Below are 26,957 nucleotides of genomic sequence, written 5' to 3'. Positions count from 1 at the left end.
AGAGAGAGCTATCTTCTTGTCTTATGCTTACTAATTAATTCCCACAAGGCTTGCTCCAGGACTAACTATTGTGAGCCCAGCAGTGTGAAGAGGTTAGCTGGGAAGGTCACAGGGAGGGTTGTGGTGACAACAGCAGAGCCCATGTGTGTGTGTGCGCATGTGCATCCCCAAGAGATGTATACGTACAAAAAGATGTATGGAACAGGCAGAGACAGGCAATAAGTATAGTGACTCAGTTAGTTATGGCCCTTCCAAATAGCATATATATTCTATAAATTATATCTAGTCTGACCAATTGGACACCACCCCAAAACTTAAGAAATTAGTAAATCCCTCAAGTATGACTGATTTTCATTGTGTAAGTTTGGAAAAAAATAAATCTTTGTTGAAGAAGTTATGAAACCCACTTATATCTGGAGACCTGTCATGCCTCAATAAATAGTAGTGATCAAATGCCATGTGCTTCATGTTTGTGTTGACTGCAGTGATGGCAGTCCCTAGGACATGCCAGGGTCATGTGATTTTATGTGGATGGATGTATGTTTGCATGAGCACAGACACACATGCCCATACACACACCACACATATGCACAGGCATTTTCTAGGAACCCTGCTTTCAAACCACTTCCTCAAAGAAGAAGGGAAAAACAGTTTTAATTTCACAGAACTGACCAGGAGAGATAATGAAGTACTTTCAAAACTCTTTATGTGTGGAAGCCCTAGAGGCAAACCCCAGAGCTTTCTTACTTTTAGCAACCAATTACCACAAAAAAAGAGTTTCCCCAATTATGAAGTATACTAACACAGGCTGCACAGACTCAATTTCACAAAGTGTATTGGAAAGACAGCATTCACATAATTAATGAGAAAATGCTGCATGTGTTCAGGCCTTCTGTTAATTGATTAAATGAGCCTATGTCTAAATCTGATTATAATCATGCTGTGGCAGTACAATTGAGAATAAGAGGTAGAGGGATTCTCTCGTTCTCTGTTGTACACTCTTGGATATATGGACACACATCCTCACTCCTACTCCCCTTCTCAAAATTGTAAGAACAGGATAAAAACTGGGCAAATAGGAAAGGTAGCAGACTTCCCTATGGAAAGGGGGATAGCTTAATTACAATTACTTGAGCAGTTGTTCTTGGTTTAGTGTCTTGGTTCCTGTTTAATCCATCACTGGCACTTGTAAAGTACAGTGGGCTTTACAGCAGGCATCAGTTTGATGCTTGTTGTGGTTAACAGTTAACAAGTGCTGGTTAGTTTTCCCGCGGTGTCGCAATAAAACACAAAACCTGCCATGTGCTTGTCAATTTTTTTAAAGAAGGCCACAGTGTTCCCTAAGGGTTGTGAGAGAAGTTCATCCCATTGAACTGGTCAGCAAGATATCATTAGCTCGTTGTGTACATGAAATCCAGGGGTTAGAGCACCAAGCGTCACAAGCCAGTTTCTTTACCTCCTTGAGCTGATCAGAGGATCAGAGTATCAAGGAAGGATTAGCACTGACTTGGGATTTGTGTGATTGGTTAATTTATTGCGGCGATGGCAGGCCTTTCATCTATGGCAACATTTAATCAGCACGGCCATGGAGGCTATTACGGGTTAGCTCTTTTCTCAAGTCAGCCAGGGCTGCACCATCAGCCCTATCACAATTCCCCTGAAATTTCCAAATTATCTGGAACAGGCTTTAGCCTCACAGTAATAAAAATTAGAAGAGATCCCTGATAGCGCTGGTGGAAAAGGCTTTCACTTGCACAGGGCAAATTATAAATAGTATGAACGTGCACTTTAAAAAAAAAAATTCTCCACCTCTTAAGAGATGTGCAGGACTTATCACCCCTGCTCTGATCCAAATCCTCGTGGTTGAAAATTTATATTAGATTTTATCAGTGAGGCCTAAGTCTAGAAAAATCAATGAAGGTTATCTTTTATGTTGCAGGAACTTGTGGAAATATTGATTTTCATTTTATAGTGAATTTGGAGCATGAGTTGGTAATCACTGCTGAGCTGACTACAATGTTTGCCTACTGTATCTTTTACTGAGTTTTGCTCAAGTATTTAAGATAGTATATTCCTGTTGATTTTAGCATGTAGTTTGAAGTCAAATGTTTCTTAATACAAGTTGGTGCATCTCCTGTTATATAATGTAATCCACTAGAGTAATGTTGATTAGCTAATGTCTGTTGAATGATTTCTGAATTTAATAGCAATGCTCAGAATGAGACAGAGGAAGATTTCAGGACTCACTCATATATCTTGCTTCTCTTTTTTCCTTTCCAGTCACTAACCCACTAAGTAAAATAGAAAGTATAAGAGAATATAATGGAAAATAAGATAAAGGATGCTAAAAGATAAAATACTTATGTATGAAAAGACTTAGGCACCTAAAAATCTGCTAGTGTAAAATATAGTTATTCAATCTATTAAGCATTAAATCTTTCAGAACTAATGAAAACTAAAAAACTTCTACTAATACAAGACACCATGGCCAGAGTTTATTAAATGAATCTAGATCCTTCATCTTGGCTCTAAATACTTTAACTAAGTAAAACAATGATTCAGAGAGTGATTTTAGAGTTTTTATCATGTAATGCCCTTATTCAGTCTCTGTACTTTTTATTTCCATAGAGTATGTTTGCTTTCGATGTCATTTCTATTGGTGGTGTATCAGTGTAACAGATTTTAAAATGGATGGATTCTTCAAAAAATCATTTGAATATTCAAATAAATCTGTTCCTGCCAAATTTATGCCATTTTTGTTTTGATTTCAGGTAATGTGAGCTTTCTTTCAGACCTGATATAGAAAAAGGAATTTTTAATACCTGCCTCACACAATCTAACTCTAGGGCAAGTAAAATAAAACTCCATGAATTTCCAAGGATAAAGCCTAGCTGACCATGAGTACTTAAAACAGGGATAGTCTGAGATAACTGTAGTAAAAAAAAATATAGTTAGCTTTAAATAGATTTTGGAGTATGGGCTCTGTTTGTTCTCTCCTTTGCAATTCCTTTGGGCAGGGCCTGTTCTTTCCTGAGTATAGAAGTCATGATGGTAGCAAGACTTTGCCTGAGCAACCTTTTTAGCTTCTTAAGAAAGGATTTAAACCTGTAGCTCTATAGGGATGTTGAAATACATAGGTTTTTTTTAAACATTGGTGCAGGAAAGGGGACAGAAGTAGAGAAGCTTTTTGCAAAGTACATGTCTTCAAGAAAAATATGGCGCTGCAGGTATCCAGGAGCATAATTTCTAAATACATCATGATTCTTAGCTGCAGAAAACAGACAGGGAGAAATATATGAATGTAGAGAGAAAACAGACAGGGAGAAATATATGAATGTAGAGACCTGCATCTCCTTGTTTGAGCACTTGAAGCATGATGCTGGAGAACATAAAAGATGCACTGAACAGCATGCACAGATATGTAACATAATAATTCCTAGAATGAGCTACATGTCACTGCATTTATTTACATTGTATTGGCATCCTTCTCCGAGTTAATTATACCCCATTATGCTTCTAATGCTGTCATTATTTTAGTATCTTAAATTTTAGTCTTCTTCTTGAGTGTTTAGTTGGTACATTTTTGGTTCCATCCATTTTTCTCTGATCACAGTCTTTTCATATATTGCACAGATGTATTATGGATTTGTAGATGTGAGTAATGATGTGTCACTGAGATCAGGGAAAGCAGTATTGTGTCCTTTTTGTGGTTTTTGATGCTCTGATTAGGCTGATTGTTATTCCTTTAACTGGTAATTATTTTCAGGAAAAAAAACCCCAAAAAAACCAAAGGAAATGGAATGTATTCCATAGTGGAATTATGAATTCCTTACCAGTCCTGGAATTCCTATTGACTATAAATTCTGGTGGTATATGTAAAGGAAATGAAGGTAGGTTTTAGTTCCAATAATGTAACTTTTATAAAGTGCAATGGAATAGAAATTGTTTTTCCTCCTATTGGTAAATGGTTATTATATCCACAGCCTGTAATCCTTGAGGGTTGTCCCACAGCAACTCCTACTGTCTTCTCTGGTATTTTGAGCTGAAATAATGCAGAGATAAATTTTCAAGGATTAGGCCTGATGTTTGGGGACAGGGTGTGTTGGGTGGGGAGTAGCTAAGCGTAGCAACGTTTTTTCCCTTTAAATTCAAAATGAAATTTTTAACATCATAAAATCACTGACAGTCAAGAAACTCCAAAGAAAAGATGATCTGCAAAGATTGGTTTAAATTCTGTTATCTGAATCACAGGTGCAATTCCTTTTGGTGTCAATGGGAATATTGTCTTTTTTACTGAAAGTAAAATATGACCTGTTGTCTATTTGCTTGTCTGTTATGGAACTACAGATGAGGCTGCAGAACCAAACAGATATGTCTGGATAGATTTGATAGCCTTTGCGAACTGTTAGTCTTGAACCTGGCATTTGCATGGAACTACACTGAATATTTTATTTTGTATACTTTAAGCCAGTGCTAAGTTTAAAGAAAACACTTAAAGGGTTCATAATACAATTATTCAGGATTTGGAAAATTTTTTTGTATTCTCTATAATTATCATATGTTCTTAAAAATTTACCACAATTGGAAAGACTGCTTTTTACATTGCTGAATAATGTATTTCCATGAAGTTTTCTTTGAACCATCTGTAGATTCCAGCAGTGTACCTTTTTTATGATTCTTCTCTGCTGCCATCAGTTATACACCAATGAGAAGCCACCAAGCATATGACAATCATCTGAAGCATTGCTTCTGTTGGAAATATACCTTGCTTAGCTGATTTTTTCACAGTGATAATTGCCAAAGTTGGCCATTAGCTATAGCTTTATCAAAAGTTTTTGCTCATTAGGCTTTAGGAAATATTTTAGATTAAGTTTGAAGAAATGGAGATGGGCAGCTAGATAATGAGTTATTTGTGTGCTGGATTACTGAGGTTTACTGAGCAATTTCTAGTAGCAGAGCAGATTCTCCTACCTCACCATTACTGTGTGCAGGACATGATAGTCTCTTTCCTTTGAATTTTTTTAAAAAGCCTTTACCTGCTGTAAGCTATATGACTCTTTCTGGGCCTGATCCAGAAGAGCAAATACCCACAAGAAGGGATGACTTCTCTGGGGAATAATGTGGTAAAGTTCCCCCAGGTCTTTAAAAATTCTTTGGGTAAGAAAATATTTTACCCTAGTTTTCCCCAAAGAAGACAAGTCCTTGTATTTGACCTGGATGAATAAATCACATACAAATAATCTTTCCCTTTCAAAATAATTATATACAACTATAGCAAAGCCAAAGGAGTTGGGATCTATAAATACCTTGTAGGAGATATGAGGATCTCAAGTCAGTTGGTTGGCAGGTCAGTTTGGGAAGTTCATCAATTTAAAGGTAATATGGAAACAAGGTGGAATTGTAGGAATAATAAATAAACATATAAATAAATAAATAAATAGTGATGTTGCTTTTTTAAAAGAAAACAATCTTACTTGAAATAAAACAGAGGAAAATTCGGATTGTTATCCCTTCTTAGAATTATGTGTAGTATGTTGACTAGCCTATACATTTCTACATTATTTTGGTCAAATTCCTGGGAAATAAGCCAATACTGATAAATAGACTTGATGTTCAAAAAGCCTTTAGGATTAATCTAGTGATTATAGTATTGTAAATTTTGAATTTGACTCTGGAAAATGTAGTCCATTTGACTTTATGAAATAGATTTTGAAAAAATGTGAAAGGTAGGTGGCTTTGAATGCTATATATCATATTAGTTACAGAAAAATGGGAAATGTTTCAGAAGTTGAAAAATAGGATTGGAACACATCCTGAGTCAGAGAAACTATTTCAATTCATTCTCCTGTAAACATTTTCTTACCTGTGCACATTCCAGCACCATCCTTACATGTGTTGTGCAGCTCACTCATTGTTATGCAAAATCTTAAATTATCAACATTATACAATTGAAACGATTTGGATCAGACAAGAAATGTCGGTTTTGCCCAGTGCCATCAATCTGTTCTTCAGTTTGTTTACAGTACAGGCAAGGTCTGTGAGCTTTTTTTGTCACATAGGTGTTTACTAAGAAGGAAGAAGTGAAATTAGCTTGTCCACTTTAATGGGTTCAATTTTCTGTAAATGAGAGGAGCACATATTAAAGTTTCTAGCATCATTCTCTGTCATACACATTTAGTAAGGGAGTCCAGTTCTTTTTTAAACCAGTCATTCTCTCAAACTTTCAAACAATTCTAGGCAAACTAAAAAATCAGTGTTTCTTTTTAATAAAACTGAGTGTTGTAGTACTGATATTTAACTAATATTTTATTGTAAATGGTGTCTTCATTTTAGTGTATTGAAAGCTTAATAACTTTCAGTTTAATGTGGACACCATTCCAGATCTTAAGATAATTTACACACTACTTCCATCACTTCAAATTATATGGGCTCATTTATATGTAAATTTTGCTTTTATATAGAAAAGTATGGGTTTTATTAATATATATGTGTTGTTCAATTCTACGTAAATAAATATCCAAGTAATGATCTTTTAAAATTATCTATGTTGAAATGAATGAAGTAATTCTGTAAAATATCAATTAAGCATTTCACTCTCAGTAACAATAAAATGGAAATTCCATAAAATTCTATTTCTGTCCAGTACTGAAGGGTCTCTGTTGATTCCATGGTAGGCAGAAGGTAAAAGAATCAATAGAGTTGATGTCTGTGGACCATGTCCTGCTTCTTTTACTTTGGATATGGAAAAATTTCTATGTCTTCTGTTGTTTTCAGTGATGAATTGTAGAAGATATAAGAACTGCAGTGTTTCACTTTGTCATGATGCTGCCAAATAGATATAATAATGAAACTGTTTTGAATATCCAGGTACATGCAAATATAAAATTGATTGTAATAGTATCTGTGACTTATAAAAATTAGAAAATCAGTTTTCTTTTTGTCTAAATTTTCTTGCATTTAAGGAATTTTTCAAGTCAAATACCTGCCCATTAATTTTCAATGCACTGTGGTTAACATATTATTTTGTTAAAATCCTTGGCAGTCTTCTGTGAAGTACTTAAGAGAAGCTGTAAAAAAGTGTTTGAAAAGTAGCCTGTTTATAATACAGTATAGAGATATAATTCCTCTGAAAAATATGCTTTTTACAGTCAAATAATTTCATAACTACTAGGAAAAAGGCAGGAGTATGATTTATTAGAAAAACATCCCATTCCAGTTGTCAAGGTTTTAATCAAAATCCCAGGCCTTTTGTAGTAATCTAAGGATTTTTCTCTTCTGTTTTCTTAGTTGTTTTTTGAACTATAATCCCAGTAATGAGCAAGTAACAAAACTCAGCTGTACCTATGAAACTAGCACCTATCACAGTTCTTTCGGTCTCAAACAGGATAACCAGAGCATAACTACTGTGAAGCAATACAATTATGAATTTCTTGAGGGGGAAAAAGGAGAGATAAGTGCACAGAAGTCAGCTAACACTGATGCATGGGTGGCTACAGCATGCAAAGGGTTAACAAGATTTTCATTTTAGATAGTTGCCGTAGTAACAATCAGAGAGCTCAGGCTGTATCTTTTCTATTTGTGGGAAATGTTTAGATTTACAGAGTAGCTCAGCTTATTATATATCTGCCTTGATTGCTGGATAAGGTTTGTTGATTAAAAACAGAATAAGATGCATTTTTATAATACTAAGGGAACCCACTGCCCCCTGCCTCTGCCTCCCATCACTCTTTGTCCAGATCTCTCTCAGCTCTCCCAGCACATGCCCGCCGCCCAAGGTGTGGCTGTAAATCAAGTTTCACTTGAACTTTCAAGGGGCAGGGATTGGATCTCCCTGAGCTGCATGGAGCAGGAGTGCTTGGTCCTGAGCATCCCTTTTCTCCTTCCAGAGGCTGATGTGAACCTAAAGCCATGCCACCAGCAGCTCTGGGTTTAAGCACTGCTTCTTTTGTTTGATGTTGTAGCTTGTGTTTACTTGTTCACCATCCACAGCTTACTAAAAGAAAGTTTGATCAAAGATCACTCTGCAGTGGAGGAGTGAAGAGGCAGATTTCCATCATCCAGCTCAGAATCAGCATGAGCTATCAGAGTCTCTACAGAGTGACCACCTCCCTTCAATGTGCAAATAGGATCTGCCTTCTGAGAATCAGGCAATTGTTCATTTCCTTCCCTGAAAAGCTGAGAAGGCTTGTGGTGACCACAGCAGCACCTGTGCACAGTTTGTAGTAACCCTGAAGCCTGGAGGCTGCCACAGGAGAGCAATGCCCCGTGCTGATGGCAGCTTCACAGCTCACCTGAAGGCTGATATCTCTTGGGAGCAGGGAAAAAGCCCTGCTCAGCTGGAAGGCCAGGTTCAAGTCTGCCTTGAGCAGCTGCTGCCACTTAGTGCCAAGTGATACAAGGTAGTTGTTTGAAACGGATATAGTGGCTGCAGTAGTGTGGCGTTTTAATGCCTAATTCTGTGATAAGAAGAGAAATTCTGGTATAAAGTTGTACTGACTTGTGGGGTTTGATAGGCTGGTCTGCTCTGATTCTGCCAATTTCTAAAGCTTTTGCTCTTTGCAAGCTTGATTTACGTTTGCTGCTTTGTGGTGTTAGGTTGCTTTCCTGGCTCCATAACACACAACTGAGGGTCTTTCTTTCCCTTTTATTGGCTTCATTGGTATCTTGAAGTGCTAGGAACATTTGGAAGCTGTCTTTTTTTTTTCTTTTTTTTCTTTTTTCTTTCTCAGGTATCTGAAAATTCGTTCAAAAATTTTACTGGAAGGATAAAGGATTTGATTTTATTGGATTGGATTGGGTGTTCTTTGAAGCAGGGAAGACCTTCAAGGAAAAATTACCTTTTGGAATTAAGAAGTAATTTTTTGTGAAACTGGCCTTAGCCAACAGTAGAATAGTTTTCTAATCACTTAAATTCAGTCTGGCATGTGGTGGTACTCAGCTTGACTCTTATTACCACTGTGAGTTTTCATTTCATACAGCAACAACAACAAAATTAACCTGACCCCTGTATAGGACCTGTGTACAAATTTGTTGTTCTTTTTGATGCTCCCTACTTTTGAAAGTCAGCCCACTCCCACTTGAGAACCACTCCTTGGATTTGTGATCTTTACAGGTCTTTACAGATCTCTACAGAGTCTTACAGGTCCCAAGGTGTCCTGTTAGAGACCACTGAGCTCCAGCACTGCTGGCCCGAAGTGGCTTTATCGATAAACTGGCAACTGACAAGAGCTTGATACCAGCAGTCTTCAGTCATAGATGTATCCATTTACTGCATTAATCAAATTCACACTGTGTTGTTTCTACACATGGAAGTGAATGAATCCATCAGCTCCCTTTAAGCAATCATCCTTTTATCAACACTGTCATTTAAACATAGGATACCAGCCTGTGTATATCCATCAGTACCAGAAATAAACTTTGGTTCATAGGGAAATTCTTGCTGCAAAGAATTTCAAAAAAATCAAATTTATTTATTTCTGAAAGAAAGATCCTTTAAGTAAACTTGTCAAGCTTCTAGTTTCTTTGTCTATTGTTACTTATTTAAAGTGATAATGGTTTTTTTTTAGTTCTCTAAAATACGTTAGTATGGGAGGGGTTTGGGCTTTGTTCATTTTTATTTTCAAGTTATAAACATAGCACTGGGTCCCTATCTCCCTTTTACCCCTTCTTTTATGTGTAAATGTTTCATAACTATCTGTATGAAATTTCCAAGTAAAATGCATATTCTTGGAACTGTTTTTCCTTATGGAAAGTCTTTTACCCTTAACTTCATTGTGTTCAAAACCAGAAGCCTGAAAACAGCATTCCTACAGTACTTCTTTGTTTCCAGATGTTAAGATCTATTATGCAATAGTAGAGTGCGTAATCATAATTATGCATTCATGATGATGCTTGTACTGGCTTAACTCAGGAATAGTGTGAGAAAGCTAATCTCGAAGCTACAGGCTGTTTTCCTGGACTTTAGATTCTCATCTGAGCTGTTTGTTGAGTCTTACAGGAACCAGAGCCCTGTACTCACCAGTCCTGCTGCTGGATTCTCCATCTTTATCTCCAGTCCCAGTGAAGGACCTTCACCCGTTCTTTTGAAACTTTTTTTTTTCATGGAAACTTGTGCAGTTGCAGTTCTTAGTCATGCTGCATATGATCAGTACGCCGAAACAATTTAAACGAGAGCTGTGTTACACAACAATGTCATACCAACTACAAAACCCGAGGATACTTTTAATCTGTCATTGGGCATTTTACAGAAATTTTAATTTTTGTGTGAGAACAGTGAAATAAAATCCTCATGCTTTTAGTCAGTGGGGAAAAAAATTGCCTCATTATGTGTAGCATGTTCTTCAACTGGAAGAAAGTAACTAACTGCTTGCAAGGTAAAGGTGCTGCTCTGCTCAGTTCATCTTCTTGGTCCAAGCTTTCTGAAATGATAACGAAAATGCAAGCACCATGAATCTGTAATTCAGATCTGTGACAGATCATATTAAGAATACATAGAATTTTGGAAAGTATTTTGTCTGTAGTCCTCAAATTAATCAATTACTTATTACCACTATTATTTATTTTAAAATCTATGCAATATTTGATGGTATAGAAAAAAATTTAAATCCCTAAAATACTGCAAAGTCATACCTTGAATATCTTTTCTTTTGAAGTCTTTTTTAATATTTTGAAGGGTTTTTCACTGATAATATTTGGGAAGGGGTTTCCAGTGGAATAAAAAAAAAATTACATGAAAACACAAAGCATAACTTACGAAAGTTTAACCAGCTAAAGGAAATTTTACAACATTCCATTTTTGATATACTAGAAAAACAGAAATTATAAGTGAATAGATAATGACCAGATAATTCCAATTATTTGTAAACTTTTCTATCAGTATTACATATATAGTGTGTGTGTATGTAAAGTGAATTGCTCTACTCATTACTTGTGAACAAGAAAGCATAGAGTAATAATAGGAATCACTAAAGAAACCTTGTTTCATTTTTTTATACATAAACTGTCAAGTATCATGCATAATGCAACAGTGTACCAACTAGCAACATACTTGCAGAAGACGATTTAAGTTTGTTTTTTTATGGACACAAGGAGCTGATTTTAAAGCCATCCCTAAGAATATTGTCCTTGATTTTACATTATCCTGGGTGGGTGTTTCAATTTCTTCCATTTACTATCATGCTCGCTGGGGAAAAAATATCCTAGTGTCTGCTTAATAGTGATGGAATTTTCTACATGAGGATGTAAGGAGGAATTAGGTTTTACCTCATAATTATATATTAAATCAGTGTTAAAATACAGTTGTAATCAAATCCTTTCATATCCCAAGGCCACACATTTGATACAGTACATTGGAAGGTCAGAATACTTAGCTGAGTATACACCCCTTGAGACTCAACAGATGTACAGATACGCAGCCTAATCCCAAAAATGCATTCATAAGTCTGGAAGATCAGAATTGAGCCTTAATTCTCTAAAGGACTGCCACAATGTTGTGTGGTCCTTTCATCCAAATTAGAATGATTCATTATGCCTAGTCCATTAGCACCATCAGGGATAGGTGTGGGCCATAAAATCTGCATTAGGATTTCTAAATATGTCAAGGATAATCTTAAAAGGAGATAAACTGGGATGTTTTAACCGAACTAAAAATAATTAATCAAAGTCACACATATAGGCTTCTGGTTGTTGAATCATGTGTTAAACTTCTACCTTAAATGATTATTCTATCTTAACAAACATAAAACTTCAGCAGAGGATTGCATGTTGGATTTATGCTCTTACTTTAAAGTACCACGTTTCCTCTAAGTAAAGAGATATATATAAACACCTAATAAAAGGACGCATAAAAATCTTTTAAAATCCTCAAGAAAAGCATAGATTCTTTTCTATTCCCCAATTCTATTTCAAATTAGAAGGGAATTTATATATAGTACTTTGTGTGCATTCAGTGTGCGCACCAGTGAAGTTCAGATATTGTGTAATGCATCACCAAGAGAATTGTGCTGCAGTACCTACACCATTGAGTACAATGCCTTTGTATTGAATATGTATTTCATAAAGACCTCACAATATTCATTGGAAATTTAATCCTAATAGAGCTGCACTCGTTTATACAGTTAAAATATGGGACAAGCATATACAAAGAACTTTTTATTTTCTCTTTCTTTAGGGAGAAAGATAAAAAAGGTTGAAATTAAAAAAAGTTATCTTTTACGACTGCTAAAGCATGACTTATTCACCATTTATGACAAAAACACTCACTTTCCTAAAGTAAAATACACAATCTGAGTTGCAGTTCCAAACAAAGTAATAAATATATATAATAAGCAGAATCTATAACTAGCTATTCTGTAGTTCTGTGTAATGGTTAATTTTTAGAAGGCTTTATGCATGTCTTTTTTTTTTGTGTGTGTGTGTGTGTGTATTTTGAATGGATTCATAAAATCATGGAATCGTTTGGGTTGGAATGGGCCTTAAAGATCTTCAACTTCCAACCCCTCTCACTGGGGCAGGGACACCTTCCAGTAGACCAGGCTGCTCAGTGCCCCGTCCAGCCTGGCCTGGAACACTTCCAGATGTAGGGAATCTTGGGAATCTTACTGTTTGAGCAACCTGTGCCAGTGCCTTACCATTCTCACTGTGAAGCATTTCTTCCTTGTAGCTAATCTAAGCCTACTTTCCTTCAATTTAAAGCCTTTTCCCCTTGTCCTGTCATTACCCCTTTTTATATTCCTTAGATAAAAATAAACATATGACTCATGAAATTTGGACTTCTCTAAAAGGTGATTTAAATCATCCATTCCAGGATTTAAAAAAGTATAGCAAAAAAAACCCCCACAAAGTTGCTCTAAACTAGAAATTATTCAGTACCACTCTAAACTGGAGATACAGCAATCATTTTGGATGGCTTTGGTGTAAATAGCTAGACCATGGGACCAGGCAGAATTAATCCATATGCAAGATAAATTACTTCATGTCTTCTGGAAAAACCTCTGTAACTGTCCCCTTGATCATCTGAAATACCTATTGTCACATTAACTGCCCCAAGCCCAAAGGATACTTGTGCAAAGTGAGAGTCCAATTGTCAGGAGCTTACCAGGGACTGATGGTTTATCCCACAGTTTAGTCCATCAGCCTGTCCAGACTAAATTCGATTTTTGCAAAATTGCAGCTGAGCCATACTGAGCAGAGTGTTCATCTGTCTTATGTGAGAAGTGTTTGTCAAAAGTGAAATAAGTTACATTCAAGCAAGTGCATTCAGAAAGTGTTCACTGGCAAATATCAACGTGGCTTCATTAGTAGAGAGATTAAATTCTTAGAGTACACAGTAATTTACAACAGTGAGGTTAACCCAGTAGGAAAAATGCGCTGATAATTCAGTGTGGAAGTGTGCAAGCAGCTCTGCATTATATCTTGTCTAAAGATAAGTTATATACTGTGTGATTTCATCGGTACAGGTGCATGTCATCTCTGAAATGGTATTATCCAAAGTATTCAACTTTATAGTACAGCAGGAAGGTTCAACACCCGTGGCAGATACCTGAACACTCTGACACACTGACAGTGCTCATGCTACCCACAGGTATCAACTCACCACAACAGAGATGATTCACTCAGAATTGTCAATTTTCAAAATATCCACAGCACATTTTTGCTAATCACAGCACAAAATATGATTTCCTGCTTCTGGTCACTGTGTAAACACACAATACATGTATAGACTGCTTTCCCAAAGAAAAAAATTAACAGGAGAGAGAGTAAAAGGAAAAACAGAATGAAAAAGTCAAGAGAGTGGTGGCAAAATACACTGCTATCCATTCCATGCTCTTTGAGAAAGGAAGTTATCTATACATAGTCAGGTGTTTATAAAATGGGGAAAAGAAGAGGGAGGAAAGGGCAGGGGAACAGCAACTATAGGGTGAAGCTAGATGAAGGCTTTAGAGGAAGGAAGGACTGCAGTAGAAAGCCCATCAAGACAGAATGATGTGGCCAGTGAAAGATCAATGAGTGTTCAGAGATTCATTTTCCAACTTTTCCATTCCTGTTCCAATCAGTTGGTTGTCACCTCCTCCAGGACCACAGAAGCAATCACCATGATTCGGCTAGGTCCAGGTATTCCAGACTATGGATTAATTTAAAAGTGTTTAGAACTGGGGAAGAGTTTGAAGATGGGTTCCAAGGGTGTCCTGAATTAAAAAGAACAAATTGAAGCTGCTTTTGACAGCATTACTTTGTACCTAAATTACAATGACATTTGATTTTTGTTTATTTTACAGATTTGAAAAAATGCACTCTAGTTAGGTAAAATGAATTGAACCCCATGTTTAGCACACATTTAATTTGCATTAGGCAATCACATTTGATAGTAATAAAAGTTTTGAAATCATATTAAAATCCTGACAATTGTTGGAAAATATTAACATAGCTAGGGGTGGGGTTTTTTTGTTTTAATAATTTCTTTGGTCTGCTTTAGGTTTGTGGATGAAATGTACATAGTGATACATAGTGAAGTGTATGTTCAGTCTTGTCACTTGACAAGTGATGATCCCTTGGGGTAAACAGCAGGGTTTCTCAGTTGCAGGGAATCCCAGCTGTCTTTTAGGATTCCATCTGTGTGCACATTTCCCCCCCCCCCCCCACCCTTTTTTTTTATTGTGTGTTTGAAACATTTAAAAAGGCTTTGGTTTGACCACAGCCTCTTCAACTATTACCAATATTTTTCTTCTACTATCACCAAAAAAAGATAGTGGGAAGTAGATACTTCTTTTCTTCATCACTAGTTTCATGGCCCATCACAAGTAACAATTTGTGCAGATCTACGGATTCTTGAATACTCTTCTGAAATCCTGGATCCCACAAGGTTGTAAAGTAGCAACTGAAACAGTTATTCCATGCTGTCTGAAGATTTAGGTGAAATTAACTTCATACATTATGTTGGTATCAGGTTTTCAAAGTTTGTGGGTTTGAGGTTTTTTTTTTTAATCCACTAAGGATTGCAAAATTTCTTTTGCATTTAGTTCAAGTTTCAAGATCTTCCCTGAAGACATAGTGAGGGCTGTGAAATCTGAAATGCTGGTGCAACTGTAAGATTCCAGAGTGAGTGTTTCTAGCTGGAGACTGTCATGTCTTTGCTTTAATTAGTGATGTTGTCATCAGCATGGAAGCACAGCACTGAAAACCTCCTGACATCTCCAGTGTTGTATTAGTGGAAAGGAGTTGCCTCTGCATGTCTAGCAAAGAAAGCTGTGGCACTGTGAAGTGCTGCCACGGGCCTTGACTGGCAGGTGTTCCAGAAAAGCCCTTGAGATAAATATTCTTCCAAGACTGAATCCTCAGTGGAAAAAGATAAGAGTTTTCAGGGAAACCACAGGAAGTGAAAGACAGTCCAGCTGATTGCATACAAATGAACAACAAAATAGGGATCTCTGTCTGTCCATTGGGCTGTTTGGATGGGATTGTCTTACAGCTTCATGAACTTGTAATCAGTTATAAGGTAAAGAAATGCATTTAGACAGTCAGTGTGAGAGCTGATTAAATGGAGTTACCACTCTTTTTATTATTCAAAAACATCTTAAAACAAATATTAATTAATCAGGGATAGTCTGAGACCTATACAGATATCTGTTATTGCACTATCCAGAATGACCCTTAGGAGCCTTTCCCAACTGAATTGAGTTGATGAGCTTACAAAGTTTGCTGAATTGAGTATGGTGATCATCAAAGGTGAACTCAGTCTCTCAAGAGGGGATGTTCTGCAGTTTCAGCATGTCAACCTGGTGATGATCCAATTGAATTTAAATTGAATTTCAAAGAAGAAACTTCTGTCAGTGTATTAACTGGTGTTTTGCTAGCCCAGACTCATATCTGAAGGCACCTGAGATATGTTTACAGCTCTACTCCCAGTACACTCTTGGTTTTAATTGACTATATAAACTAACTCTGCCAAGGGGGCATTGGAACTTTCTCCAAGGTCATGAAGATATTCTGGTAAAATTCTGTATCCTTCATGGGAACTCAGGTTCTTTGGAAGATTTAGGAGGAAAATCTATTTGCAGGAATCAAAATACAGTAAGTAAGAAACAAAGTGTTTGAGTATCAGTACATCTCCTTAAATAATGTTGAACACTTCTTGGAACACCATGCCTAGGACAGGATGGTCATGTCACAGTGACTTGCTGAATATGAGCTCAGTAGCACAGCTTCTGAAGAAACTGCTAGCACTGATCAGGCATTTGACATCAGAATTTCATAGACCTTGATCATGCTGTATTTTTCTTCAGCGTGGGGGTTTCCTCAAGTTTCTGCCAGGCCACACACATCATATGTTAGAAATCTTTGCAGGGAAGAGCCCATCTAATGTTACTTGTCAGCACTGATTCCATTTAGCAAGAGTGCACAACTATTTTCGGCTTACTGTGATGGCTATTTTTATCTCCATTAACCTCTTGACAGAATATAAACATTTATTGAGGGTTACCTCTCTTGTTTGTCCAGTTGCTTCAAAGGTTAGTGAAAAGTGGATGCCTGCCTGACCTCTTTTATCCTCATTAGCTAATTCTAATTGTTCCCTGAGAGATCACAGTTTTGACCCTGCTTGTCCTTGTCAAATTTGTCTAGTTATGGCATGAAAACATTAGCAGAAATTTCATCTTCAGGGAAACATTGCTCAAGTGTAGAATGTGCAGTTACCTAGTGTAGAGCAGTGAACAATACTGTGGGTCTATGTTTGTGCCCTCGTTTGAAAAATGTGAGGTAATTACTGTATGGCCCCATCTTACAGACACCTATGTTAGCAGATCCCTGTGATTATACTTAGGCAGCAGGGAGAATGTTTTGTAAGCTTTTGTGTAGCAGTTCTTTTGGAGGAAGAAATAAAATTGTGTTTGGTTTTTGAAGTCTTATATGTAAACAGCTGCAATATTGTTGCTTCTGTATCAAGAAAGCTTTTTCCATGTGTGTAAAAAGGTACATTTCTTAAGCTAGAGATATTCCTGCTAGTACTTTAAAAAAACCCAAACAAAAGAGTGTAAAGTAGGTAACACCTACCACTACTGTTTTGGGAATGACCAACTCAATTTTGCAGTATGACAAATAAATCTTATGAATTACAGGATGATTTTCATAGAACTCTCTGAGAGCATGAACATGAACACTCAAGTAGGATGATGTCCCAAAGGTAAAAGAGCTGTCACGAAGAACATGTTGCCCTGCCAAGACTTTCTTCCGTGTCAAGCCAAGAAAGCCCTTTTTCATGTTCCTTGGTGGTTCTCAGCTGCAGTTGTGCCATTGAGACAAAAGACCTGGCAGGTCTCAATTAGGTATCTCAAACAGACAGGTCCTGGGCTTCAGAGGTTGTAACCAGTGCCTTAAATTCCACAGGCACTTAGTGCAAATTAAAAAGCACTGGTGTAATGTGCTCAAAGCACGATATCCTGCTTTAGAAGCGGGTTGCCGCATTCTGCACCCGCTTCAGCTTTCAAATGGATTTAAAATGTAGCCTCAGGTATAGCGCATTGCAGTAGTCTAATCTTGAGGTGATAAAGGCATGACTGATTTAACCATAGCTTCTTGTTATCTTGGACTGGGGTCTTTTCATTTTAACCATTTTAAGGAAAAGGCCTTTCCTGAATCAGCAGGCTTGCTTCAGTTCTTACTATGTAATAAGGCACAACCAGAGCAAGATTCCCTCAGTGGTGAGCACCTATGAATGTGTAAACCTCACAGGATGCCAGACCCCAAGAACTGCTGCCGTGGTCCTGACCTGCCTTACAGCTCACACAATATGACAGTAAGGCGCATCAAAGGGAAGCCACTGCTGGTATCCCTCAGTGGAGCTGCCAGGCTTTACAAGCAGCTGGGGTCTTGTGAAGTTTTGCTTTCATATTAAAATAAGTTTATTTACATATCTGTGCAGCTTGGGAGCAGAGCTATGGGAGAATGGGAAATTCTTTTGAGGTGTCCACCAGTTCTTCTGGGCTAGCAGAGCTGTGAGATGAAACACCCTGTTCCTCCTCCAGCCTATCTCTAGTGTTTAGAGACCACTTACAGCTGCAGAGCTGATTACAAGTTCAGCTGTCAAGCTGACCTGGAAGCTAATTTAGTGATAACCATGGAGTTCTTTAAGTTCCAAAAAAGCCCTGTAAATGGGAAATGGCAAAGCAGGCACAAATGCTGACTGCTGGTGCTCAGTCTACCTGCTGCCCCCGCTGCTTCATCTCAGAAGGGATGAGGCCTGGGCCCCTCTCCTTGTCTGGAGAAAACTGGGGCAGTGGCCTGGGACTAAGCCTACCACTTACTAAAGGAGAAATTAATCTCCATGAGAAAGTCAAACGGTATCTCTGTATCTCATTCTTCCTCAGCAGTATATGGTTAAGTATAATCCTTTCCCAGGACATATTATTTGTCCTGTCTATGTAGATAAACTATTGCCCAGCACAAGAAGATCCTGATATTATTTGAGGCTTTTTGATACCACCTTAATGCAGATAATACCCTTAGAGATGGAAGAGACACAATGAAATGTCAAACGTCTGGAAAAAAGTAAACCAGAAATAGGAATTAGATCTTGTGAAAATTAAATAGATGATCCCTTCTGCACTTAAAAGATAGAATTTTGGTTTGTTCTGTTTTTTAACTTGGCCTCCAACTTTGGAAAAAAAAAAGAAGCCTTTTTTGAATGTCTTAATAATTTGTGGTGTACTTGGAAAAGTCTCCTAGCTGGATAATATTTCACTGTCTTTTGATTGTACTTGGGATTACCAGAGACTGAAAGCACATATAAGCACAAAAACTTGTTAAAGGCTTGACTGAAATGGCACTTGGAGAAATGCAGCAAGTATTGGAGTGTGTCCTGATCCTCCTCTTATGCATTATTGCTATGCAGCCATAGTTGCCAACATTCTTGCTACAGCTTGTATTCAATTTGGGTATGAGTCTCAGCTGTGTGAGGAAAGCCACTCTAAATTGTTCCCGTGGCAGCCTTAGTACTGTTTTGGAGTAAATTGCAGTAAAGTTCAGGCTTTTCTATGATAGAAGATAGAGCTGTTACTTTACCTTTCATCTCATCTGTTGCATCTCTTTTTCAGTTCTTCCCTTTTTCTGTCATTTTTTTCTATGTAGCCCATATGTATATGCTTTACACTGATTTAATAACTGACAATACCAGGCTTCTTGATAATTTACTTAGAAACTTAACTGAATTTAAAAAAAATAAAATTGTTTTGTTTACTGGTCAATTATTAATTAGAAATAAAGAATACTAGTGCATGCAGCTGGGTTGACTCTTTTAATACTCCATATAAGCAAAACATACTTTCTGCAGCTTCCCACCAAAAAAAAAAAAAAAAAAAGCAGCATTAGGAGTTGAGACTTTGCATGTCTCTTGTTTCAGTATTTTTACACTAGATAGGCATATTTTTGCTAGATGTTACCTTCCTTTTTCCTAATTTCATTCATAATTTCTATTTGTTTTTTCCCAATACATAGGGAAGATTAATAATGTCAGGGGGTGCATATAGAAGTGTGACTTATGCACAAACATCTGTATGAAAAATGTAAAATCTGAAATGAAAATAAGTAAGACGTAGAGTACTTGACAAAACAGTATTACAGTCTAAACAGATAAAAAACCCACAAAAATATGAAGACCTGTGACATTTAATCTTTTTCTATCATCTTTATTAATATATTAATGTAATTATAGTAAATATATATTATTGATTTAATCTTATATAACTAAAATGTTTTAAGGAATATCTTATTTTCAATAAATATTTTCAGGTATCTTTTATGAATGTAATATGTTCTGTGGTAACTGTTTTTATTCTTCACTGCATTTCTAGAATACTTACCAATAATAAATGTTGGCAAAGCATCTGGAATGGCTATGAAAATAGGATTTTTTGTATCTTAAATTTTTTTGTTTTGGTCAGTAATACAGAATATTACAATAAAAACTAGGTTGAGACAACTAGAGAATTATTGCTGAGTATAAAAATAATTAAATTATCTTACAAAATGTCAGAATGTCTTGGACAGAATTAAATCCCAGAAAAAATAATTAAAAGTTACGTTGTGACTGTTTTACTTTGTACTCTCTTTTGTGGTTTTACTCTTGATACAGGGGAGAAGAACTCTCTATGATAAAAGTCTAAGTGCCACATTCTGACAACTCAGAATTACCCACAGGATTTTTGCCATTTGATTAGTAAAAGGAGTTAAGTTTTAATAAATTTCAGGTCTCTGCCTTATTGCCTCAAGTAAAAAAATCCCTAAGTATGGAGTCTGAAATACTGACAGGAGATGGTAAATTGCCTGCATGCCTTTCAGATGTGATGATGTCATGCTTTACTTTTAAGTCTTTGATTGTATTAATACAACTTGTTTCATAGTCTTTTTGCAGTGAATCATTAGCATTATAAGTATCTCAGGCATAATAAAATCACACATCAGCACATGGCAAAGGGGAGAAAAAATTTCATTCTCCATTCAGAACAATTTCCTATGATAATACAAATGTTACCCAGGACAATCTTTGAAATGGATACCAATTCTTTAAATTCTTTCCTGTCTGTTTCAGGAAATAGTGAGATCCCATTGATAATGAGGCACAATGTATCTAAAGTTCACTTCTAAACACTTGGCTCTTTGCTGTGAAAGTCATCTGCATTCCCTTTATAATTCTCAGCCACCAGAGATCTGTGTAATCTTGGAGATCTGATCCAATATCATTCGGAAAATCCTTGATAATAGTTTCACCATTCAATCAATGAAAGAACTAAAGCTTCCTGCTTGTACCTTCTTTAAAAAAAATCCTGAGGCAGGGGAATAAGACTTTGGCTTATGGGTTTTGAGATTTTGTTGTTTGCAAATAAAATGATTATTACCATTATTATTCAAGTTCTTAATCAAGGTGAACAAATGGCATCTGTTTGTTATCATCCTTCCTACAGAAGACAAAGGCTTCAGTCCCTATGGTACTGACTGCTGGCCCCAAGTGGCTGCTGGATGTGACTTGGCAAGGAGTAGAAGACAACAAAAACAACTGCATTGTGTACAGCAAAGGTAAACACAAAGTGATTTTTTTTCTTTACTTTCTTGTGTAAGCTACTGAGATAAATATGTACCTGTTGCATACTTGTTTAATATATAAATTTATAAAATTAATACTAAGTCTCCCCTTAATGTCAGGTTTTGTTCCCGTTTTTCTTCCATGTTCCAGTTTCGCCTTCTTTTTCTTTTAGTGATATAAAAAACCCACATGGTACCTGTGGTTTATTAAATGCTTTATAAACAATGAAGGACAACAGCTGGCATAAAACATACTATCCATTTATCTCTGAGAGTTAGTGCTCTGGGAAACATCGGTGAAACCTATACACTTTGAATAGGTGAATTCCTTTTGACATTTTTGTTTGGGCATACTGGATATCATTTCCCTATTTTACATTACGTTGTAGTCTACTAACTGAAATCCAGTTTCATATGGAGAATGAGAATTTGATTGGACTATGGAAAGACTTTATGTCGTCATGGTAGCATAAGATAAATGGAACTGGATTTCAGGGTTGTTACCTCTGACATTCCAGTCTCTGTGTAGCAGCGTGATGTGATGATGCTTCACTGGAGTGTATTGGGGAGTGGTAATGGATGTCACTTGTGTCTTATGTGAATTTTCAGATTTGTTCGAGTCAGTACAAGTTCTTACAAGGCTGCCTGCCAAAGATGCTTTATCTAACCCACCACATCTAAGAGCTCCTTTGGTTCAAGGTGCGCAGGTTTTTGTCTTGCATCTCGAAACAGCACAAAGAGCCTTGGGTTCAGTCCATAGCACCATGGACTATGCACCACTCTGATGCAGTCACTCTAAAAGCTTTCTAAATGCAGCTACAGAATCATTACAATACGTTAAAAAAAAAAAAAAAAGAGAAACAAAACACCACTTGAATACATGGAGCAAAAATAACTTAGTGTAGCTGTGTTTGGCATTTACCCTACAGATCAGGTTGCAAAACTCTGACTTTTCTTCCTTGTATTTCAATCACCAATCTCAGCACTTTGTGAATACTTTAGAACATGCACTGTTCTTGTTTAATTTCTTTTAGGTTTTATTTCTAACCAAACAGACCTACTGAGATCAAAGATTTGTTTGCTGAGGCAACCTAGTGACCATTTCAGCATACAAGCATCCAGGCAAATAAGCACCCATATCAATATATTAACATACAAAAACACTAATCATAACATCAAAGACTCCTAAAAACTTACTAGAAACAATTACAACTTGTTCCTATAATCATTGCAATTTATACACTTATAAGAGGATTGCCTTTAAACTGACACAAGCCTTTGAAAGTTGAAACGCTGAAAACAGGGAATTTGCATGTTAAAAATGAGTCGCACACCAGGGTCTTATAAATTCTTTCTATTATAATTACAGAATGTCAACACATTCATTCTACAACCTGAAACACCTGCAGTACTAGAGAACTGGGCTCAGATCTAAAAAAGGTTGAGCTGCCCTCCCTTCACAGCTTGCTGATTGCAGCCCAAGTGGAAGAAGCAGCAAAGTATCAAACACTGAAGCTTTTTCATGAATCCAGAGCTGCATTCATAATGCATAATACTCATAATGAATACACACAGGCAAACTTTTCTGCAAAAACTTCTTAATGTAATGGGAACCTACTTTCACTCTAAAACATAGCTCCTACAAATTCTCATAGGATGATGTCTTATCAAGTATGATATTCTTTCTGTAGTTATAATAATACTTAGCACGTATTTACCAGTTGGATTTCCATCTTCAAAGTATTTTACAAGCATTAACTAATTCATTAGACAGTTTTGGTCCTGTCTGATTTATTCTATTGAAATACAACATTTTTTTTTCAAATAGTAAGGACTTGCTTCAGTTTGATGCAATCTGATTAACCCAAAATATTGGTATTTTCATTTAAAGGTGATGGATTTTGTTTCACTGATCATGCTGGTTATTTTAGTACTTGGTTAACAAGGTATGATGAGACAGTTGAACAGCACTCAAGGTAAATTCTAGCGTCTCTACCACAGATGCATTATATGAGGATTAATTTGAGGATAAATACATGTTAAAAACCTGCTGCTTCACTAAACCAATGCAGGAAGTAAGTTGTAGATATGCTTTGCTTTCACTGTGTTCTGTTCCTCTCTGTGCTCTGAGGTGGCTGCTCTGTCAGTCATTAAGCGTCTACCCTTGCCTTAAGCTCTGTTGGATTTTTGTACTAGAAAGATTAATTGGCTTGGATCACAAAACAATGTCAAATAGAAGATGGTAAAATAAATAAATAGAATGATGTTTCTCCCTTCAATTTGTATCTCATCATTCCAGATTACATTTCTTTGATTTGTGTTAGCTTTCTGTCTCCTATAGTGCCATTACTTCTAATGAAACGGTGTCAGCTGGCATGTAGCTGTAATTTGATGTTATGTTGTAGTTGCATGTGTATAATTTTGTTAGTTTGCTTAGCAATACGTTGTTATTTCTGAAGGCAATTAGCTGAACAAATGTGTGGAATTGTCCATGTAGCAGATTTGGTCACCTGGGAGCTGTTTTCCATACTAAACTCACGATGAGATGAGTGGAGTAAATTGGCACATTTCTGAGACGAAGATAAGTTTAGAACTGGCTAACAGTACATAGTATTGGCTGATCAGTTGCTGACTCAGAAGCACATGCCATATTTCCTTTTAGCTCATTACAGAGATATCTTTGAGAGCAGAATTTTCCCCAGATCCTTCAGGAGAACATAGGAATGTCAGTCTGATTTCCAATTCACTAGAGGCTGGGAGTACTCTAGTCACCCACATATTGCACACAGAATAATCGCAGGGACAGGAGCCTAGAGTGTAGGTTGTATTGAAAGAGAATTTGAGCTGGCTAAGTCCCTATTTGCCTTCAATACTCTCCTTCTCTGCATAAAATACTTATTTTCCCTAGACAAACAAACAAAGCATATGTATGCATATATATATATGTGCATATTTATTTATTTATTTATTATTTATTTACAATGCACACAAATGGGATTATATTTCTAAATTATTACAGTGCAATCACAAGTCATCTTCTATACAAATCTTTAGATAAAGAAAACATTTATTTATAATCCCACATCAGAGTACATCCAAAGTGAATAGCTATGGAATAAATATTCAGTTCTTGAAATAAGTGCTATTCTAATTGTTCAGTTAAGTCTAGGATCACTACCTGTATTTTTTATAACTACATTTCCCCAATACTAGGACAAGTTAGAAAAGAGAAAAGCAGTTCATTAGGGATAGTTAATTATTATCCCATTTTACAAATTCTGATGCAAATTGGATACTCATGGCACATGCCATTATTCCATTCCATTCTCTTAAAGGAAGTTTTTATTACTGTAATTACATTCAAAAGGAATGCTGTTTTTGTTTTAATATTTATCGTGAAATTCTCTCTTGTTTCAAAAATGGACTTTCAGAAAGTCTATTCAGTAATTTGAGATATGTCCTAGAAACTGAGATTTAAGAGACAGATTTTATGAATTAAAGCTTATTTAGAAATAGATATTCTTTAAAAGAAAAAGGCTTCAGTATAATTCAAGCAAGTTGCAGTGGTAGGAAGTATTAATGCATGAACTGTATCATCATTGCTACATTGCGTACTTTAGAAGCATTTTTGCCTAACAGAGTTGTGCACCAGACCTGGAAAATCTCTTAAGACCACAGTTAAGAGTCTCCCCACAAGCTAGGAGGGGGCCGGGATATTTATTTATTGCAAATCTTTCACTGGAACGGCAAGGATTTTAAAAAATAAATTATGACTGACCAGAATAGAAACAGTGTAAAAACCACAGTTGCACAGACTAAAAGCCATGCTCATGAAGAGACATTTTTCTAGATATTATTTAAGCCATTTATGTGAAATGTATGGATACTGTATGTTTAGTGGCATTGTTAAAACAGGGTGTCTGTACAAATATTTAGCTGTGAGAATTATAAAATCATAAGGCGATTAAGTTAGCTAGTTGTGAAATTCCAATATTGCTTTTTAAATGACTTCAGGATATAGGAGGTGCTAAGGTTATTATCTGTTATCAGGAATACAGCAGAATTGTACGACTGGATAATAACTAAACAACTGACACAATGTAAAATTACATTATCAGTGTGTTAAAACAAAATTGCGCCCTAAAGGAGTCTACATGCCAGCTCAGAGCTGCAGTGTAATTATGCTTAACTCTGATAATTAAAATACAACGGAGATCAACAGAATCATTTTCATTAAGAAAATTATTAATGATGGTGGTATAACAGTAATTGATTGCAGAGCACCACAGGATAACTCTGTGCAGGAAAGCCAACATGTGTAACGTGTGTCTGGGCCGGTCGGGTTGCGTTGCGTCCCACTGAGCACGCTGCCGGCCAGGTGGCAGCCGTGGGGCACGGCTCCTGCTGCAAATCCTAATTTAGGAAATGATGGCTTTGCAGGCTGCCCCTTGGAGGGACAGGGATGGGTGCTGGTGCCCGGGATGACGGGATGGGGTCGGGTATGGCTGCCAAAAGGGAGGTGGCTGCAGGCACTGACTCGCACATGTTTAAGCCAGCCGTCATCTCAGTTTGTGTGAGGCAGTGTTCGGTTTTGCATTTCCATTAGTGATTTACTGGTGTTATTTCCTCCTCTGCCTGGCCTCACTGAGTAGTTTATGCCCCTCGTTATTTCTGAGAGGATGCGGGAGGAGGAAGAGCCCGTCCTTGCCCCAGCACGGTTGCACAGGCACTGCGTGACATCTCCCTAAGTGATTCCACAGGGTGCTCCCGTTAATTGTGCTGGTGGTGCGGACACAGGATACTGAGTGCCATAAAAAGCCTCTGTCTCTCTGTAAGTGAAATCACAGTCGGTGCCCACTGAGTGACTATAACAAAATCCTTGCTAGGGAGGATGTTGCCTAAGGGTGAGATCCGAGAATTGTCATTTTCTTTGATGAACAAAAAAACGGGGAGCGGGGGGAGGGAATTTCGGGGGAGTGCTGCTCCACACAGCCAAGGAATAGGTCCTTGCTCAAACAGATGTAGCTTTTGAAAGCTGCCCAAAAAAGTCTATTCTCCAATCACAATACAGAAGAAACCTGCTAGGGTGGATTTACAGAATGATATTAGTTAAAATGACAGCTGCTCACGTTGAAATTGTGTCATGTAGTTAATTTATTAATAGAAGCTTGAGGAAAGGCAGCACAGAGGAGAGGGCAGGGCAGAAGTCAGGACTGGAGGCAGAGGGCTGTGCTCGACCCTTCTGGGGCTTCCACTGGCTGCTGAGCCCCATAATTCACATAAAGAAAGTCAGTAAACACATAACTGGTTGCTTATTTCACTGATACTGGGGCAGCTTATTTAGCTGATGTATGTGTCATGTACTGAAAATACAAACATTGTAAAAGGGTTATATAAAACCACTAGGAAAAATTGAAGGCAGTTTTTAATTAATTTTGCTAATTTAAAGTAAGCATTCTAATTTATAACATAGAGGAAAAATCACTTGTTGCAACAGAAGGATACTTAAATTTTTGGTGACAGGATTATTTTTCTTGATTGTTCTGTAAGATCCTTGATACCATGTTTTCCCTAGCAAGAGTTTTCATCTAGCATATACTTTTTTTTCCTCTGCAACTTCAGGCAATGTAATGGTAAATTGCACCACAGACATACAGCATCAGGGACCCTAATGAGACAGAGGTCAAACACCATCAGAAGTTTAAACACTGCTGCATTAGAATATGAGTATAATTTGGTTTGGGTCAGAAAACAAGTTGTTTAGTAGGCCAAAGGTTAACTTGGGGCATATATTTTAGATTGCAAGGGGCCTTTTTTCCACATACTATTAAAAAGCAAATTGAGTAAATTTACTAAGTCTGTTCCACCTGGACAGTCAGAAAACTGCA

General features: G+C 36.9%; 1 protein-coding gene across 3 annotated transcripts in view; it reads left to right on the top strand.

Moving 5' to 3' along the window:
• ZFPM2 (zinc finger protein, FOG family member 2) overlaps positions 1-26,957 on the top strand; it is a 309,611-nt gene that overhangs the window by 176,177 nt on the left and 106,477 nt on the right. For all 3 annotated transcript variants that reach the window (XM_077187052.1, XM_077187041.1, XM_077187047.1), the window contains one exon: positions 20,952-21,063. In XM_077187052.1, coding sequence (XP_077043167.1) covers positions 20,952-21,063 — 112 coding nt within the window. The remainder of the gene's footprint in view (positions 1-20,951; positions 21,064-26,957) is intronic.

This window comes from Agelaius phoeniceus, chromosome 1 (assembly GCF_051311805.1).
Source record: "Agelaius phoeniceus isolate bAgePho1 chromosome 1, bAgePho1.hap1, whole genome shotgun sequence".
NCBI lineage: Eukaryota > Metazoa > Chordata > Aves > Passeriformes > Icteridae > Agelaius > Agelaius phoeniceus.
The sequence above is the reverse complement of the archived record's forward strand: the minus strand, read 5'-3'. Positions and strand labels throughout refer to the sequence as shown.